The following is an 18,767-nucleotide window of genomic DNA, read 5'->3' as shown; positions in this document are numbered from 1 at the left end:
TCAATGATCAATTCAATCAAGTCATACACAACTAGTACCAAGTCAAGTGATCAATCTCAATTATAGAAATGCACATATATGGCCTCCCACAAATTGATTACACAACTTAGAAGCTTTTCATTTGGCTTCTGCATAAATTATGACATTTGATCCTTTTGGATAAATACATCTCTTTTTGAGATTGGTGCTTGAAATTTTTGATATTTCAACATTGAGGATTAGCCTTTGGCTTTTTGAGCACCATACATTTCAATACGAAAGTCGCTTTCCCTTTTTCCTAGTCAAATACTAGTATGTGCGACAGGCTTTTGCAGCTCAATATCTCTTTTTCACTTTGAGATTTACATTTGGAGAGCTCAATTGCAAAAACATAAAAAATAACGTGGGAAGGGATATAGGCACAAGTCTATGCAAGTATCAAGACCATCAAGACAATTGACCAATCATTAATAACAAACATTTAGATCTATTTACAACAATCATGCACAATTTTCAAGATTTCTTCCACACAGATAGATGTGCATATAGAAACAAGCTAAGCTCGAAAATGCACTACGCCATTAGTACAAAGGTACTAGGCCAAACTCACATGTGATATGCACAAAGACAAGCGATCAAATTTTTGAAGATTTTTCAATTTTTATGGGTTTTTGAATTTTGAACACACTCAAAAACAGAGCAAGAATTGAAAGAACACAAAAAAACTTGTAAAAGAAGACATGCTATAAACAGAAAACAATGCATGATATGATGCATGAACCTATGATCCTAAGCATTGGAAGTATTGATGCATGGACATGGGAGATAATCATGCATGGGTACGTGAATTGTGACCTTCAAACCTGCTGTTAAAGTTCGCCAAACATGTGGTGAATGCCTCAATCATCTTCATTACATCCATCACACCGGAATCTTCATTTTGACTTCATGGTTGCCCAACAGTCCAATTCCTCCTATCATCTCTTGGTCCTCTTGACCTTTGATCCCTAGAATTGTTCAATGCTCTCAGCTTATGACAATTAGGTCTGATGTGCCCTTGAAGTCCACAATAATGGCATACATGGTTCGTTCTCAAACTTCTTTGTGATTTTGGAGGTAATCTTCCTTTGGCTTCAGTTCTAGCCACTGATTGGTTACAAGACTTGTTCAGCACCCGTTGGTCAACCACATTCTTCTTCGTTTCATCCTTTACTTTCTCAGGAGTAGAGGCAACTACAATTGGCTCTCTGGCCTTCACAAACTTCACTTCTTTGGTGACATTGGCCGATGAGCTACTCCCTCTGGTATATCTCAACCTGGACTTGTCTGAGAAATGTTTTTGAGATGAAATAACATCATCTAGCTTCTTTGTGGATACCCTCTCTATCTTGGCATTTGCTTGCACTACCTCTAGCTCAAGAAATCTGATTTTTGAATAAGCTTCAATCAACTCACCATTCATCGTTTCTATCTCACACTTGGCCTCTTTATACCATGCTAGAAGGCTTTTATAGTCCTCCTCTGCCTTTTTCATCTTCTTTACGGCTACCTTGGCTATCCTTGTATGCTCTCCTGTCTTCTCAAGGAGTAAGTTGTAGTTCTCTTGAAGGCCGGCTGCATTTTCATCTTCTTCAGCATTAGATTCTTCGACAACTCCAATTGATTCTTTATCACTATGATCGCCAAGCTCTTGTACCAGCAAGTTCAACTCCTCCGAAATCTCATTATGGGTAATAGTCATAAACGCGGAGTAGTTCCCTTCTCCATCACAACTCTTTTCAGAATCAGAATTTGAAGAATCCAAATCACTAAGTGTTGTGGCATATGCCTTGCCCTTTCCTCTTAGATAGTTGGGACACTCCTTCTTGAGATGTCCATGGCTATTGCATTCATAACACACAATGCCTTAAGGAGACTGGGAATCCTTTCCTTCTTTATTCTTAAACTCCTTCCTATCACCTTTGGAGGATGAGAACCTCCCTCCGCTAAACGGTTTCCCACTGTTCTTCATCTTCAGAAATTTTCGGAAGTTCTTTGCCAGAAATACTACATCCTTTTCCACTCTATCTTCTTCGGAGGAATCATTCATTCTTTCGGTGATGGTTTTAAGAGCAAGAGATTTACTTGTCTTATGAGAAGGCAGTCCAAGCTCATACGTTTGAAGAGACCCAATGAGCTCTTGGATCTTAATTTCATCCAAATCTTTACTTTCCTCTATAGCTGTGACTTTCGCTCAGAAGCTTTCCGGTAGGGACCTCAAAATTTTTCTCACCACCTTAGCATCCTCAATCTTCTCACCAAGATTGAGCTTCGCGATCACAATTTCATTGAGCTTTCCATAGAATGAATCAAAGGACTCATCATCTCCCATCTTAAGCTCTTCGAATTTGGTGGTTAACATCTGAAGCTTTGTGTCCTTAACTTTCTTTGTTCCTTCATAGGTGGTCTCCAATATCTCCCAAGCTTCCTTGGCTACTGTTATGTGAGAAATCCTGTGGAACTCATCTGGAGAAACACCACAAAATATAGCATTCAATGCTTTACTGTTAGCATTAGCTGCCGTAAGTGCTGCTTTATCCCAAGTGGATTTAGCAGCCTCAGGCCTAGTCCAACCTACTTTTACGGCATCCCAAACAGTATCATCTATTGAACACAGAAATGCCCTCATTCGGACTTTCCAAAAAGCGTAATTACTACCATCAAAGAATGGTGGAACATTCAAAGATTGAGACCAGTCCATCTCAATACGGGGTCAAGGAACACACTCAGGTATTTAAACCACAACAAGTGCATCCGCTCTGATACCAATTGAAAGCTCGAAATGTGTGAAAACACAAAAGCTTGTTTAGACCCCCAATTCAAATTACGGCTTGGTTGATTTTACACTAACTTAATACTAAGTGCGGAATAGTGTAAACACAAACATACAAACATGAGAGCTACTCTAATCCATATTTAAAGCAACACAGCAATAAAATGAAATGAACAAGAGTAGGGAAGAGAGATGCAAACATAGATAACATTGAGACGTGTTATCGAAGAGGAAACTGAAGAACTCGACGAAAAACCTCTCCGCCGCCCTTCAAGCGGAAATCGATCCACTAGACAATCAGTTGGGATACATAGGTAAGCAAGAGACCCTCCAAACCTAATCTACCCTCTGTACCTAAGCCCTCCGAGCTCCTACTCCAACAAGGCTTCTCGAAACCGTGTCTTGTCTAGCTCTCTAGATTCCGCAACAAGCTCCATGTTGCATCTGCCATCCTTGGCTTCTTCCAATGTTTCCTAGCAGCACCAAAACCTCACTGGACACTTTCAAAAGGTGTGGTAAGTGTTTGGGCTATTGACCTCTCAATGGTATGGAAATTGAGAGGTAGGAGATGAGGAAATTCCACACAAAAATGTGTAGAGAATTGTTGGATGAACAATTTCTAACTCTCAAGTGTTTTAGCTAGGGTTTTCTCTCTGAAGCTCTCTCTTACATTTGTGGGTAATATGGGTATAAAAAGTGTAGGCATAGAAAGTGTGTATCAGACTGGACAAGCTGGCAAAACAGAATGTCTCGCGGGAAGGCCTTACCCGTGAGATACTCACGAGATACAGCTGTCTCCATCTGGCCTGACTCTTCACATTCTAGTCATGTGCAAGGCACATGCTTCCTTTCGTAGGATGCTTAGTCGTGATATACCCGTGAAAACTCTTCAGTCTTCAATAGCTTGAGTCTTCACACTCTCTCTCATTATCACACAACCCTTACAATAAATTCCCACAACAAATACAGGGTACAAAAGATTGAATAAAATTTACAATCAAATTTGGCACGGAATAAAAGCCAACAAAATACGTATTTGTAAATCACAACTTTACAAGTTCCCTATAAGAAAGAACTCTTAACACCCCAGTAACTTCTTCACTCTACTAATGAGGTAATGAGACTTACAAAGGAGGTAGTAAGTCAAGAACTTAGTAATCATCAACCAAAGTTTCCTAGTCCAAGTAATCTTGACATCAAATTTGGAATCGTACTATATAAATTATCTCAAACAAAAATTAATCTAAATCCTAATTTGAACCTAAACTTCCAAATCATTCAAAAGAAAGAGGCACAAAACAAGCAACTCAATTGAGACTAAAATGTTTCAACATCAAACATGCCAAGCAAATTATAATTGCACATCACTAAAAGCATCCACAATCCAAAAGGCCAATTAATTTAACATGAACCCTCATGCAGGATTCCACAGTATTAGAGGCTCTGCACTAGGTATTAGAAGGCGACAAAAACTTTATCAATATAAACATATTGCAATAAGATAGCTATCACATCACTTCTTACCCCTACTTAACATGCAACCCAAAAGCAATCAAATTAAAGCTTAAATAAATAAGAACTTGCCAGAATTTTAATAAAAGCATTTTTTTTTCTATTATCTGTAATTGAAGTAAAAAAAAAAAAAAAAAAAACAAACAAACAAAAAATCCATCAGGATAGCATAGACCAAGTCACAGTCAAAACATATAGAGACAGATTTTATATAATAATAAAAACATGGCAAACACAATTTGGAGGCCCAATTTGGTAAGCAAATGAATCAAAGATTGCAGCTAAGCCAATCATTGAAAAACAAAGTTCAATCTAACATCCAGATAATCCATCATAACTTAGATACACAACAGCGAGGCTATTTCGCAAAAACGATATAGCATTGAGAATCAAAAACACTTATTCCTAATAGCTCAAAAACATAAATTCACATAGTTTGATTAAATTCTCATCATTATTATTACCACTGACAGCTCAAAAGTAGCAAGAACTAGCTACATTTACTTGCCATGAATGATAAGAAATAATTTTGGAGAAAAGAACAAAGCATCAGGACAAAAATAACTGAGGGGTTTGCATGCATATAACCAAATTAGATTGCCATGATATTATATAAAACTAAAAAGCTAATGAATAAAATTATAATTCACTGTGACAAGTTGAAGAGAGCACCAAAAGAAACAGCCAGCATTAATTCTCAAATGCCACACCAAAAGAAAAACGGTGTATCTATTTAGACTCGAACGTAATTAGTTCGACACCATTTAGAACAACTAAAAAAAAAAAAAAATCATGCCTACAATCGGATAAGACACATTTTACACAAACCCAGAGATATCACCACAACAACACCAATCGATTTGCCAAAACCCCCCATCAAAACCCCAAGCACATTTAAACACATTAATGAGAAAATAATCATTGCAGCATGTAAAAGACAACAAAATTCTCATTAATGAGAAAATAACACAAACATAACCATATAGCAAGAAATACTTTAGATCATCATCATTGCAGCATATAAAAGACAACAAAATTCTCATCTTGATTAGTAAATTTACTACTTTTAAGTAAGTTTCAACAAAATAATTAAAATCTCACCTAAAACACAACCTAATATTACCCAAAATTAGAAAAAATATCAGAGGAGAGCAATGTTAAACAACGGCGATGGGTACTGTGAGGTTCGACAGAAGTAACGACGATTGATCGAAGAGGGTGGGGGAGACTAGATAGGGAGAGTGAGACTAATAGAGAGTAAGGGAGAGTGGGGAAGACTGATCGCAGAGCAGAGAGCAAGGGAGAGTGTAGAGGGAGAGTGATGGCAGAAAGCAAGGGAGAGTGTACAAGGAGAGAGTGAATAGGCATTGTGAGACGTTAGGGATTCAAATCGTTAAGGCAAACTCGATTTTGTACTTACCGAGTTATGCATGTTCACATGAGCATTTTTTTTATTGGAAAAAGCCACATCTGCTTCGCCGGTGTGGCACAACGGTCAAACTAACTCAACCATATGAATATTGAGTTTTTTAGTAACTCGCTTATAGGATAATCAAGTTTGATATAAAAACTCGACCCTCACATTATCGAGTTTCAAAACAGGAGCATTTCTCTATATAGTTTGAGAAAATGGGCAAAATGCTGGAAAGTTTGTGAGAAATGGACAAATGCCCATTTTGGCCCAAGTATGAGCAAAGCGAATTGGGTCAATTTTTTGCCCAAACCCAAATTTTTTGGGATTGGTTCAGGTATTGCCCAAATCCGATTTATATATATATATATATATATATATATATATATATATATATATATATTTTAAAACAAGTTAGTTTCAGGCTTTCAACCTTTCCCTCTCTAAGTAAATAAATTATTGCATCATAGTACTCTATGCATGTTGTGATCACTCCAAAACAAAATCCCTATGTTAGTTGGGCGGCATACTCATTTTATTTTTGCTTAGCCAATCAACTATCATTCAATCAATTGTTGCTACATAGGGAAGTTGGACGAAAGCACTCCATGAAAACCTATATGACTATATCATAAAGTATACCTAACATATACTGGGATTATGAGATTCAGATTCCATGCTTAGAACGATGAACTTCAATTTTAAGGAATTATTTGAGATCGCCTAGGTCTTTAATGTGGAATTGAACATGGAGAAATTTATTGAGTGTATCAATAAATCATTTCTTGCAATGAGCATTGAAAGAATTTATGGCATTTCGAGTGAATAAGGAATAATCAACCTTGAATTGTTGGAACCTTAAGATCACAGAGGGACTTGTTTAGTTAACACACTAGGTTCTCTCTATGTCGACAAAGACTTGGAGGTTGCAAAATACTACTTTTTTACTTTCCAAGAGGGAAGTGTGACTTTGTTGCTTTTTGTTGATTAGTTGAAGGATATGTGTGGGTATGGAATTCCTATGAACTAGGGTTTTGGTTTTGAGGATTCAAGAGTGTTTGGGATTATTTTAGGAGAGTAAGAAAGGCTTTTTTAAGCTTAAATTTTTGGAGAGAGAGCAGCGTTTAAAAAAATGGGAGTGCATATTAATAGTTGCAGCCATGTTTCTCTACATTTTTCTCAGTGTGCTAGTTGATGCATTTTATATTGTGTATCCCCCTCTATTTATAGAAGTGGGAGCTCAAATTATTCTAGTTTTATTAGAAATCTTCATTTTCAAGCATATATAGTTTTTATTTATCCCCAAGTTAATAGGATAAAAGTGCATAGCTGGAAGATCAAATCAAATTGTTAGTGTACAAACTTTTACTTGTTACATTTGACCCTCTAAGGTTTGAACTATAATCAAATTGTTAGAATTCCATCTAAAATCAATGATTTTTCACATGTAAGGCATTTGATCCCTTACTGAGGCCTCGTTTGGGAGGAGGGAATGGAATGGAATGGAAAGGAATAAAAAGAATAATTTTATAATATTCTTCCCTTCCCCTTGTTTGGGAGTTTTAATGGAAGGAATGGAAAGCTCATTCCCTTGTTTGGGAGTTTAAGTAGAAGGGAATGGAATGAGTAGGAGGGAACACTCATTCCTCTCTATTCCCTTAAAACCTCAAATTTTCATTCCCCCCGAAATTGGGAGGAATGGGAGGGAATGGAATTAGATTTAATGATTTTTTTACTAAAACTCCCAAAATACCCCTGTATATTCAATTATTTATTTTAAAATAAGGGTCTAATAGTAATATTGTTATAAAATGAATCCATTCCATTCCCTCCATGTTGCTCCCAAACAAAATTACTTACATTCCATTCCTTTCCATTCTTTCATTTTAAAACATCCAATCAAGGTTACTTAATTCCATTCCATTCCATTCTTTTCCATTCCTTTCTCTTGCTTAAATACATTCCATTCCATTCCGTTCCTTTCCATTCCTTTATGATCATTCCATTCTATTCCATTCCCTTCCTTTATGAACTCCTAAACGGAGCCTTACTGATTCAATTTTAATCTAAATTTAATGGGCCAAAATGTAATAATATAAAACCACAAGAGGATTGTTATATTTTAGCTTTAGGTTGGCAAACTGTAAGCAAAAGTGTCTTGTATTGTGCTTTAAAAGTCCTTATGTATAGTCAAGATTACTGCCCAGGTTTTGGAATTCACTGTGCAAGTTTTTGGTCTTTGACAGCTATCGATAGTTGTTCGATCACTCAAAAAAGCCAATTTTCGATGCTCGAGCCTAAGTTGGATTGATCAAACTGCGAGATTCAAAAATGTGTTTTCAACCCATTCAACCCATCAAGTGTTTAAGGTTTCATATGTACAAGTCAAAGGTATATAAGAAAACCCTAATACATGTGAGAAAGACTTTTAGAGCTCTACTGATTGTGAATTTGAAGCTATTGTACCTCTTGCTCTTAAACACTTGATCAAAGTGAAGCATATTTAGAACTAATGATGTTGAAGTTGCTACAAATCTAGTTTACTCAAGTGTTGGACCATAATTTTCAAGTGGGTACTTGAAGTCGAGGGCAGGAGATTTATGTGCAACATCTCCATAACTAATGAAATCTGTGGACTTGGAGTTGCGTTGGGTAACGTTAGTAAGTTTTACTAAGAAAAGTGTTTTTTTGTTTGTAAAACTTTTATTCTGTTAATGAATTTGTTTTTGCTTTGGGATTGATAGGTTAAACCCCGCAGTGGTTTTTAACCTAAGGACTATACATAAGGACAAGGGCAATAATCTTGATTATACATAAGGACTTTCAAGGCACAATACAAGACACTTTTGATCACAGTTTGCCAACCTAAAGCTAAAACATAACAATTCTGTTGTGGTTTTATATTACTACATTTTGGCCCCTTAAATTTGGATTAAAATTGAATCAATAAGGGATCAAATGCCTCATAGTTTTCTTAGGTTACCATATTGTCGTGTTATGTATTTTTTGTTGCACTTACTGTTTGAACAATTTGCATTTATCATTGACCTTTTATAATGGATTAATTAAACACTTGGACTTAAAACTAGGTTAACAGGGGTCTAAAAACCAACAAGGGTAAATTGTAATTACCCTAATAGGAAATTGAGGTGTAAATTCATCCGTAAAATGATAAATTTGTTAATTTGGATGGAATTCTAATGATCTCTTTATTAATTTATTTATTCCTAATATGATAATTTATGAATTAAATTGTGATAATGGAAAACCACATAATAAATTGTAATTTTCCTCATATTTTATGCAAGAATGATAAGTTCAAGAGTGATCTTTTAAATTGAGAAAAGCTTACGAGAAGCAATAAAATAAATCTGCGTTTAATGCATGCCATTTGTTCTTTGATGGAATGATCCAATCATAGAATTGCTAACTAAGTCTATAATCTTATACGGATTTGAGCATATGGCAAAACTTAGGTAAAATTTCTTAAGTTCCCAATTATATTCAACCATATATTTTGCTGACAAAATGCAGCACAACCATATGGCTCATTGGTTTATTGGTAAACACACTTCCATGTGTATAATTACAACTTCTAAGGTGACATGATTTTAATTGAGAAGCTTAAGGTACAACATTCAAGATATTGTACTTAAACTTGGCATTGAACAAATATAGAAGAGGGAATGGGAATATAAGATAGAAAAAAATAAATTATTCGCTGGTAACACAATAAACATCACAACTCACAAATCATCCTTTAGCTTTCGGTTCATAATTTTGCTTCCTTTAATGCTAACATAAACTAGAAAAGAATAAAAAAATTAATGACTATTCTTACACTTTCCTAACTACAATGAGCAGGAACAAGATGTCGAAATATATCTCAAATGTATGCATTATTTTGGAAAGGGAAAAAAGAATCTCGATGTGTCCCCTATTGCTTAGAAAATTGGCTTTAGATTGGCATATCAAACAGGGAACTTAGCTTTCAGGTGGTGTCTAACTGTGCAATACTATCTGTTCGAGCCTTGAGTGCTTTGAATCTGATTCTGAACACACAAAAAATAAGGAGAGATCATGTTTTCTTATTCTTTTCTTTTTTCTTTTTTTACCTTACAAGCTCTTCAGCTGTAGCAATCTCTTAGATTGACCAAAGCTCTTCAATTGGTTCCAATCAAACATTCTCTAGGTAACCCAAACTCTTTTTCTAGACGTATATGTTGCCTCCAAGGGTCATTATGTAACTTATAATGCAAAACCTTGTAAAGACAAGAATAAAAGGTCAGTCGGTTCAGATACAGACATGCAAACATACATAAATGCACGTATAGATGAAATTTCAGTTTGCAATTAAGAGTTATATGCTCACAACAAGTAATCTGGCATTGTTTCTAAATTTAAATTCATGTTTCTAAATGTCCAAAATCACGTAAAAATGTTCTTTGTATTTGTCAATGGAAGAAGCATACCTGTACAAAGGTGGCAAAAACATCATCCTCAATTAATTGTAACAACTCAACTGCCCAATCCTCAACGTGACCAAAAGCAGTTTTTTGCCTGTCAGCTTCAAGCATCATAGAATCACGATACAAGAACCTCTGCCAGATTTTCTGAACATTTGCGAGCTTGTATTCTATTTCTGTCTCATTGAATCCCTAGAAGAAGCAAAAGGACACCAAGCAGTCAACTTTAAGTTACAATATTTGTTAATCCTAAGTTCATATCAAATTATCAAAAAGAAATTACCCGGAGAATCTTTATCAAATCTGGAATTTCATCTTCACGTATCCGAACAGCAAAGCTTTCATAGTTGAGCACATTCTCATATGGCAGGAAAATCCCATCCTACCCCCCCAAAAATAAAAACCAAAACAAAACAAAAAGTGAAAAACTATTTCACAAAGGCCGACTGCCCCCATATTCTAAAATTTTGTTTGATCTTTCAAGAATTTCATACTATAAAGTTCTTGTGTGAGTGTGTGTGTATGGGCATATTCAAACAAACAGGAAAACCATGATGTGAAATTTGAGTAATGCCAGACAGTCTCACAGCAGTAGTTTCACCAGACTTGGATTGGGATAGAAACCAACACCCAAGTAATATATTGGGGCAGATAAGCAACTAACAAAAATACTAAAGCACTGTGCCTAACCTCTCCCAAGTTTCTGGCATTCACTCATTACTACAGTAATGCAGTAGACAAGATTGGCCTACTTAAAATCACTAAACTAAATCCAATTAGGTCCAAGGCTGTTAATTAGTCCTGTTTGAAGAGCTTCATTGCACTGTGCCAAATAAACTCTAAAGCCATAATCAGCTACACAGGGCTTATGCCTTTTTGACACACAATGACACATTAGCCCTTCAAATTAGGATCACCTAAAGCAATCTCATAATATGACAGGAAGCCAGTAGTCACTGTCAAACCAGATTTCTTGGGCAGTAATCTATAAGCTGGTTTCCTAGAGCTGCAAGCTGGCAAGCAGCTTGCAGTCAATGATAAAGTGTTAGATGTTTAGATGTTTGATGGCTACCAAGTTGGCAGAGAAACAAGATGCAAGCCCATACTACCTGAATGACCACAGGAATGCACCCTTGCAGAATACTGTCTTCCATACGTCCACTCCAACCATCTCCAGGAAATACGCCACAGAAAACAGAACTGGCTAAAGCCTCATGATAATTTTCAGAACGGAGTGGTGTCACAATCACATCTTCCGCATGCTGTTTCCCAAGCTTCCCTTCCTTGTTAGGGCTTGATCCAAACTCCTCTGCTATTTTCTGTCTGATTCCCATGCTATACCTGCATAAATATCACCAGACTTTTATTATATCTTCGAAAATTATCACATTATTTTATCCTGTTTGCAGAACCAGAAACTCAACCAGCTGAAGTCTACCACCATCTAGACCACACAATGCATGCTTATTAAATATGAAGCAGAAAGTGTAGATTTAAGTTCTTCAAAATGTATAACTTAATGTGTTTAAAGGGGAAGAAAAAGTAACACAATGGAGGGGAAAAATAAATAGCAAAAATAAAATTGGCCAATTTTGACACTCTGGACAGATTTCCAGATGTCATTTGAAACCAACTGGACCACTTGAAATTTCCAGAATAGCACTTCAGTCAACTTACGAATCTTCTGGCCTTCCCTTTGGGTAAGCTGGCCCTAGATTTCCATTGAAGTAGAACAGTGCCTTTCGCTTCTCTCGTGGCCTGAAAATGAATCATTGAAAGTGACATTTTTCACTTGCATGTAAGGAAATTTTGAAACAGGTCTGCATTATGTAACCAATCCAAAACAATTAAGAAGAAAAAGATGATTCAATGCTTTCAATGAAATGTATACCTAGCCCAAAGTTTTGAGCTTAATGCAACACCATCAGGACGTTTCCAAGCAGGGAGCACAAGATCTTTATCAGGGTCAAAGCATGGGTGGTTGCCTCTTCTATCAGAAGGAATGCTGTCCCAGTTGTCAGCCCAATAGGCTGTTGTTGAATGGTTATGCTTTGAATTTGTGTTACCCCAGTGAACCAACATCATGCTATTCCATATCTCCTTAGGGGCATAGCAAGCACCTTCATCCCATGAGAAAAACTGCCTTCAGATATTAGGTGAAATCATTAGCATACACACTGTTTAATACTTGACCACAAGCAAAAGATTAATAATAATAATAACTCTCTTCTTCTATTTTCTTTCACTGGTAATACTAAATTACTAATATATGGGTTCCCATTTTTTTTTCATAAGTTACATGTGGCCCCAATGGGTTTTGAACCCACGACCTCATCTCCCATTCTTATGGGAGAAGCAAGTATATTTTGAGCAAGAGCTCATTGGCATGGATTGAAGAATGTACAACATACCCAAATATGGTCTCTTCCTGATGAACGATTCCAGTAAGGATGCTGCTCAACAATGTGATCATAAGCCAGCTTATAAAATTCCAGAGTGAGAGAACTCCTCAAGCCTCTATGTTCCTGAAAAGTTCAGCAAATATTCACTTAACAATGGAATCACAAATACAACTGAACAAAAGCCAAAGATAAAAAACCAAATGTAAAATATTGCGCACACATGGCCACAGACACCTTACCTTTAAGGTTCTAAAAGGTAAAAATAAGGTTGAATAGAATTCCTAAGAAAAGGCACAAAAATATTCAGCTATAATCACACTAGTATTTACAGGTGTTTTTTTTGTGTGCTCTTGTTATCCTATTACCATTTATTTCCCCTGGAAGAGCATTTAGTGTGTAAAGGCACCTAAAAGGGTGTCTTTCTTTTTATGGACAGCAGCTTGGGGTAGGATTCTTACCATTGATAATCTTGTTAAGAGGGGATTGCCCGTAGTTAATTGGTGTTGCTTGTGTCGCTATGATGGGGAAGCTATGGCTCCATTGTATGTTTGCTAATGCTTTGTGGAGTGAAGTTTTTCTGATATTTGGGATTCAGTGGGTGATGCCAAAGATGGTCACTTCTCTACTATTTGCATGTATGAATTAGTTGGGAAACAGTTTTCAAATATTTGGAATATGGTACCGGCTTGTCTAATGTGGTAATTCCGCAGGAGTGCAATACCTGTACTTTTGAAGATATTGAGAGACCCTTAGATCATTTGAAGTCTTTGCTAGTTGGGACTTTGTTTGAGTGGTCTCGAATTTGGGGCTATATGTGATGTATTTCCATTTCTGATTTCCTAGAATCTGTTAGTACTTCCTTCTGATTTGATGTAATTGTTTCAAGTATAGTGTGTTCATCATCGTGAATACGATGTACTTTTTACTCAATAATACTCTATTACCTATAAATAAAAAATAAAAAAAGGAAGGGATTGGGCAATGTAAAAAACTCACAGATGTTTGTATCAAAAGGTCTGCTAAAGCACCATATACATGCACAAACACAGGTATGTACACACACACAGATCAAAAGAGGGAATCTAAGTCACGTGTGAAACAGCTGCAGAAAGTGTACCCGCATGCTTAGGTGAGGAGCATCATCAGCACGAGTTATTATGCATGAATCGAGGACAGGAACAAAGAAAAAATCTGCTTCTTCACCATTCAATGTTCGATATGGACTAGCTAAGATACTTTCATAGAGTGCCATCTGCAAACAAGCGGCATCACATGACAACAAATTCTAGGCAATTCGTAATGTTATAAGTTGATTAGAGTCAATCTCAGTTCAAGTGATACCTGAGCACCATAGAGCTGATCTGTCCACAATGTTGCGTTCTTGTCATCATATATTCTGTTTACACACTCAAATCTAAAATGGCGGCCCTACAACACCCAACCAATTAAGAAATATAAATAAAAACGTATTGTTGGCATCGATCAAGAAATCAAAAATTGCTCATCTTCACCTCAAGAAGAAGGCTGTTGAACCCTGGGGGCAAGTCATAAACATATATCAGGGGTCTTCTCTTTTTCACCATAGCATTGAGATTGGTGACTTTCCCTGTGAGGTGTGCATTATCAGGAACATTAACCTGAGCTGGTCGAAGCCATTGAGGCCACTCTCTTACAGATGATTTAACAGATGGAATACTGCAATCTATTCCGTACCAGCCATTGTCACACTGAGGTATAGACTAGATTTAGTTTAGGCAGTAGACAGATAAATTAGAGAGAGAAAAGCAGAAGGTGACAAAGGTTAAAAATTAGTTAAATTGAATATTAGAAATCTTGGGGTCATAAACAACAAAGTCAAATTACATTTGAAGGGAAATTGAGTTATGGGACATTTCACTGTGCATATTATGTATCTTAAATGCGTATAATCTATTAATATGTCATGAATAACTCCTGACCAACTTATGCTATTTCCACTCTCTACTTCAGCCTAAAGATACAAAAAGATTGTTGACAAAGTTTCATTTCCCTCTAAAGCATATATCAGAAACCAAAGATTGATGAATTATATAAAAAAGCAAAAACATTACCTGACAGGATCCACCACGGCAATGTCCGTGTCCAGAGCATTGATTAATGCAAGTACATAACACAGGCGTTTCACATAAACGCCCCCAGGTACAATCATATTTGCAGTCACATTCCTCTTTGAATTTCACCTTGGAAGCATATGCTTCAGCTGGGTCAACATTACACCATCCTGGTTTGCTACCATTGGTTGTAAAGATATTATCCAGGTCAGCTTTTGTCCAATCACTCTGTTTGGGTGCACCGGGTTCAGAAGGCAAGCTGCAACAGATGTTAAGGAGTTGTATTTTAATACTTTGCAACTAAGGATATTTGCTAATAAAATAGCCTTTCTTAGGAATTAGACTAGACTTACTTAAATTGAAACCCACACGCCTCTGCCACTGGACGATTTGGGTATTTTGTGCCTTCTCCACAGAAGCACATTGCTCTTGTTGTGTCACAATAAGCAGGACAAATTGAGACAACCCATCGCCCATATGGTTGTTCTGGTGATTGTGGAAGGTTGCAACCCAACTGCAGTCTTTCAGAGCATCCTTCTCCTGTTGCAGCAGCAGACATTATGTATAAAGTAACAATATAATTTGTCAAATGGAAACATTAATTTTGATTCTGGGTTGTGCAATACTGAAGCACATTTTATATTTAAAACAATTGACCAGGAGTTTTTTTTTTCTCCTCCGTTGGGGTGTGAGAGAGCCAGAGAGGACAGCACTTTTAGAATATTAAGAATTGAGGAAGTTTTATTTGACTGGTATAGAAATGTATACACGGGAATTATTTTTTTGGGAACAAAACACAGATTAAATTTTGTCATTGAAGATGCAAACATAGACTAGACAAAAGGAGGGGAAAAAGGAAGAAAGAAGGAGACAGATGCAATTGAAAGACAAATCCCACGAAGATTTGTAACTATTCTTTATTAGTAATGCTATTTGAAATATTTCTTCTAAGTGATTTGGTGAGATTAAAAAAATTGGTGCTAAATAACAATGATGATTGACTACAATCAAACTCTACATTCCTTAAAAAATTAAATGTAAAATAAGGGGAAAACACCGTGATAGCTGCCAAGTGAAAAAATGAAACCTCCAAAATTCTAAACCATACAAAGAAAAACTTGTTAAAAAATATCACAAGTTAAATACCATTATACTAATATGTTTATTAACAAAAAAATAAAATGCTGGAGACACCAAAAGATAAGGTCTATAAAAGATTGGAATGTGTGATCTTTCATCATGGAGATCGACTTTGACAATTTCCTTGAACAATAATTGGCTAAAAGGCTGGTATTAATAACATCTAGTATCTGTCTAATGCCAAAACCTCACTCTTTAGTCATTCAGATTAATATGAACCAAAGAGAGAACTCCTAGTCTTTATGCATTATTAGGTTTTCATATTCGATCACTGAGAAGCTACAAAATATTACAGAGACAAATGAATTAGCTATTCAATTCATACAAGTATAAATTATTCAAGTGTAATATTTTTGAAATTTTTTTGAAGAGAAATCTAATCTATCTATAAATTTTGTTGGTGCTTCAACCAGGACACTTTAATTAATCATTGTGTTTTATAAAGGCCAATGAGCTTCTAGCTCGAATGCCATCTTCTCTACTAGTAAGAGCAAGGTGGAGGGCAAGGTTTGGGATTCAAGACCCACAATATACATCTGTAAATTACCAGTAAAAAAATATTGTATTCTTAAAATTATATCACAAAAGTCCACCAAAATCATAATTTCTGACCATAAAGATAATAAATTGGAATAGCAACCTTTTCTATTTGCTGTTTCTTACTCACTTCGTAATCAAACCAATTACATGAAACATGGAAAAACAAAATGATACCGACCTGTATATCCATGAAAGCACTGACATTGTCCTAATTCATGATTACAAACGCCTTGACCACTACAGTCGTTTTTGCAGTTACTGCCACCTATCATCTGCCAACAGAATAATTAGTTATAGAGAGACATATGCTTCCAAAGTGGAAGTGAAGTTGTTGACAGCCTTAACCCAATAAATCCTTAAGTGGCTACACACACACACACACACACACCAAGTACAAATGTGTATTACAGTAAGGGAAGTCAACTCTATCAGCAAAATCATTACTCATCACCTCAACAATGCTGACTTCCTTAGCAACCGAATCACAACCAGAAAGCCACCGCCCAATCTCAGCCTTCCATGGCGCACTGTGATAGACAACCTCATTGTGCAAGCCAGCTGGAAATCGATGATCTAAATCAGCAGCTGGCTGTAGATCTTCCCTAACATCATTGGTTGGCGCTTGAGATGATCCATTAACTGGGACACAAGAGCTCTGAGCTTGACTAAAGTAATCCAAAGAAGGCGCCAAAGGAAACAAGAATAGATGAATTACTGAAACCAATGCCAAAATTGAAGCAACTGTTGCTACCAAAGTCCATGAGCAGTTCAATTTCTGAATAGATAACATATCTCAAAAGTATTTCTTCTGTGATAAACCCGGAATTATCTGTGAGAAGTTTACATAAACAAGCCCTTCTTCTTCACTCTCAGGATCTATATAACCACCAAAAAAAAAAAAAGAACTAATCAGCCCTATACCAAACACAAATGTAATATAAAATATATAGGCACACACACAAACCCAATTAGAGACGCATTAAAATAATTGATGATTTATATCAACCCCATTAATCTCTAATGACACTGAACAGAGAATAACACCAAATAAAAAAGTGGCAAATTCCAAAGAATAAACGAAACCTCATACACTAAAATCATAGAATGACCAAAACCCACCTCACCAAATCATAAAACAGGTTGATAATTGAACCGAACGAACAAAAAACAATGCAAGAGAGTGAGTTAAGGTAATTGGGTCAGAGAGCATTGACTAACCTTGCTATCAGATCTGAGAGAAGAATTAGAATCCCCCCGAAAGTGAAGGAGAGGAACTTTGAAACAGGGAAAACAATTCAATGTCAATGATATTAATTAATAATAATAATATATAACCAAATGCATAAGAGCCTACCCTGAGTTTCCACGAAAACCCAGATTATTAAAAAGACAAGGCTTAATGTTTTAAAATTGAGGATAATGTATATAGGGAAGAGAAGGAGAAGGTCAATCCTTAAGTACAAAGTTTTACATGTAAAGCCGCCAAGGCTTTCGCAGACAAAAAGTTTGAACCGACTGCTGCGAACTTAGGCATTAACCATTTTTCGGTTTCCACTTTTCTGTTAAAATGACTGTTGTTACCCTTTTGCAATATTTATAATAAGCTGAAAAAGACAGATTTACCACCTGCATTAATTATTGGAGGCGTTGGCGTTACTGTACATCCTCGTAGCGTATCAGTTATCACCCATTTCATATGTACCAGCCTCATACGCTCTTCTTTTCTTTTCTTTTCTTTTCTTTTCTTTTCTTTTTTAGTTAATAATTTGCATCAATTATAAATTTAAATTATTACATTTTTCAATCACAAAAATACTTAAGGGTGTGATGAGTATTATGCGTTTGTACCAAATATTAAAATTATTAACATTTCTCCGTGGATAACACTCATTACACTCTTAAAAATTTTTGTGATAAAAAAATATAGTAATTATAATTTATAATTGATGCAAATTATTAACTTTTACCAAAAAATAGAAGAATCTTTGAGCACGCGTGTGAGCGTGTACTCAAAGGCGTATAATTTAAACAACTAATGTAATGTAAGCATTAAATATATCACGATTTTGTTTTTAGGAGCATGACTATTATTTGATAGCTAGTAAATCAGTAACACGAAGTTAAAAGGATAAATATATTATCACATGAATCATTGCGTAGAGCATTCACATAAGATGTAAGATAAATTGCAATGAATATGTAGTGAATTTAAGAGATGAGAGACTAAAGTACCTTCTTTGGAGTTGCCTGTCGTTGGACCTAAAAGAAAATGGTGTTTCTATTCTCCCAGGGTGAAAATTATTCTTTAGAATCGTAGCTTCTAAGCTTTAGACTTCAAAAGATAATAATTTCTGTGTTAGTAAATATCAGATCAAAACGCGAAACATAATTCAACAACGTAAAATGCAAAGGAAA

At 35.9% G+C, this 18,767-nt stretch overlaps 1 protein-coding gene across 3 annotated transcripts; it reads right to left on the bottom strand.

Moving 5' to 3' along the window:
* Positions 1–9,387: 9,387 nt before the first annotated feature.
* Positions 9,388–17,884, bottom strand: LOC126692990 (uncharacterized). 3 transcript variants are annotated; one of them, XM_050388825.1, is made up of 16 exons: positions 17,824–17,884; positions 17,571–17,626; positions 16,804–17,228; positions 16,531–16,624; positions 15,026–15,212; positions 14,673–14,931; positions 14,094–14,321; positions 13,924–14,010; positions 13,700–13,834; positions 12,592–12,705; positions 12,072–12,319; positions 11,858–11,938; positions 11,290–11,521; positions 10,464–10,562; positions 10,187–10,372; positions 9,388–9,976 (listed from the first exon to the last, which is right to left on the bottom strand). In XM_050388825.1, exons 3-16 carry the CDS (start codon positions 17,140–17,142, stop codon positions 9,878–9,880), a joined length of 2,388 nt encoding a protein of 795 aa, XP_050244782.1. In that variant the 5' UTR covers positions 17,143–17,228; positions 17,571–17,626; positions 17,824–17,884; the 3' UTR covers positions 9,388–9,877. The 3 variants fall into 3 exon arrangements, with proteins under 3 accessions (XP_050244782.1, XP_050244781.1, XP_050244783.1); XM_050388824.1 differs by having other exon boundaries at positions 17,707–17,851; XM_050388826.1 differs by having other exon boundaries at positions 14,094–14,309; positions 17,571–17,853.
* Positions 17,885–18,767: the final 883 nt, after the last annotated feature.

This window comes from Quercus robur, chromosome 7 (genome assembly GCF_932294415.1).
Source record: "Quercus robur chromosome 7, dhQueRobu3.1, whole genome shotgun sequence".
Taxonomy (NCBI): domain Eukaryota; kingdom Viridiplantae; phylum Streptophyta; class Magnoliopsida; order Fagales; family Fagaceae; genus Quercus; species Quercus robur.
This window is presented reverse-complemented; position numbering and strand designations above follow the sequence as displayed.

Coding starts and splice junctions, on each gene's coding strand:
- LOC126692990 (XM_050388825.1), bottom strand. CDS start 17,142: ATGTTATCTATTCAGAAATTGAACTGCTCATGGACTTTGGTAGCAACA. Junction 16,625..16,803: donor AGGAAGTCAGCATTGTTGAG/GTGATGAGTAAT, acceptor TTCTGTTGGCAG/ATGATAGGTGGCAGTAACTG. Junction 10,563..11,289: donor GCATTCCTGTGGTCATTCAG/GTAGTATGGGCT, acceptor TTGGGGGGGTAG/GATGGGATTTTCCTGCCATA.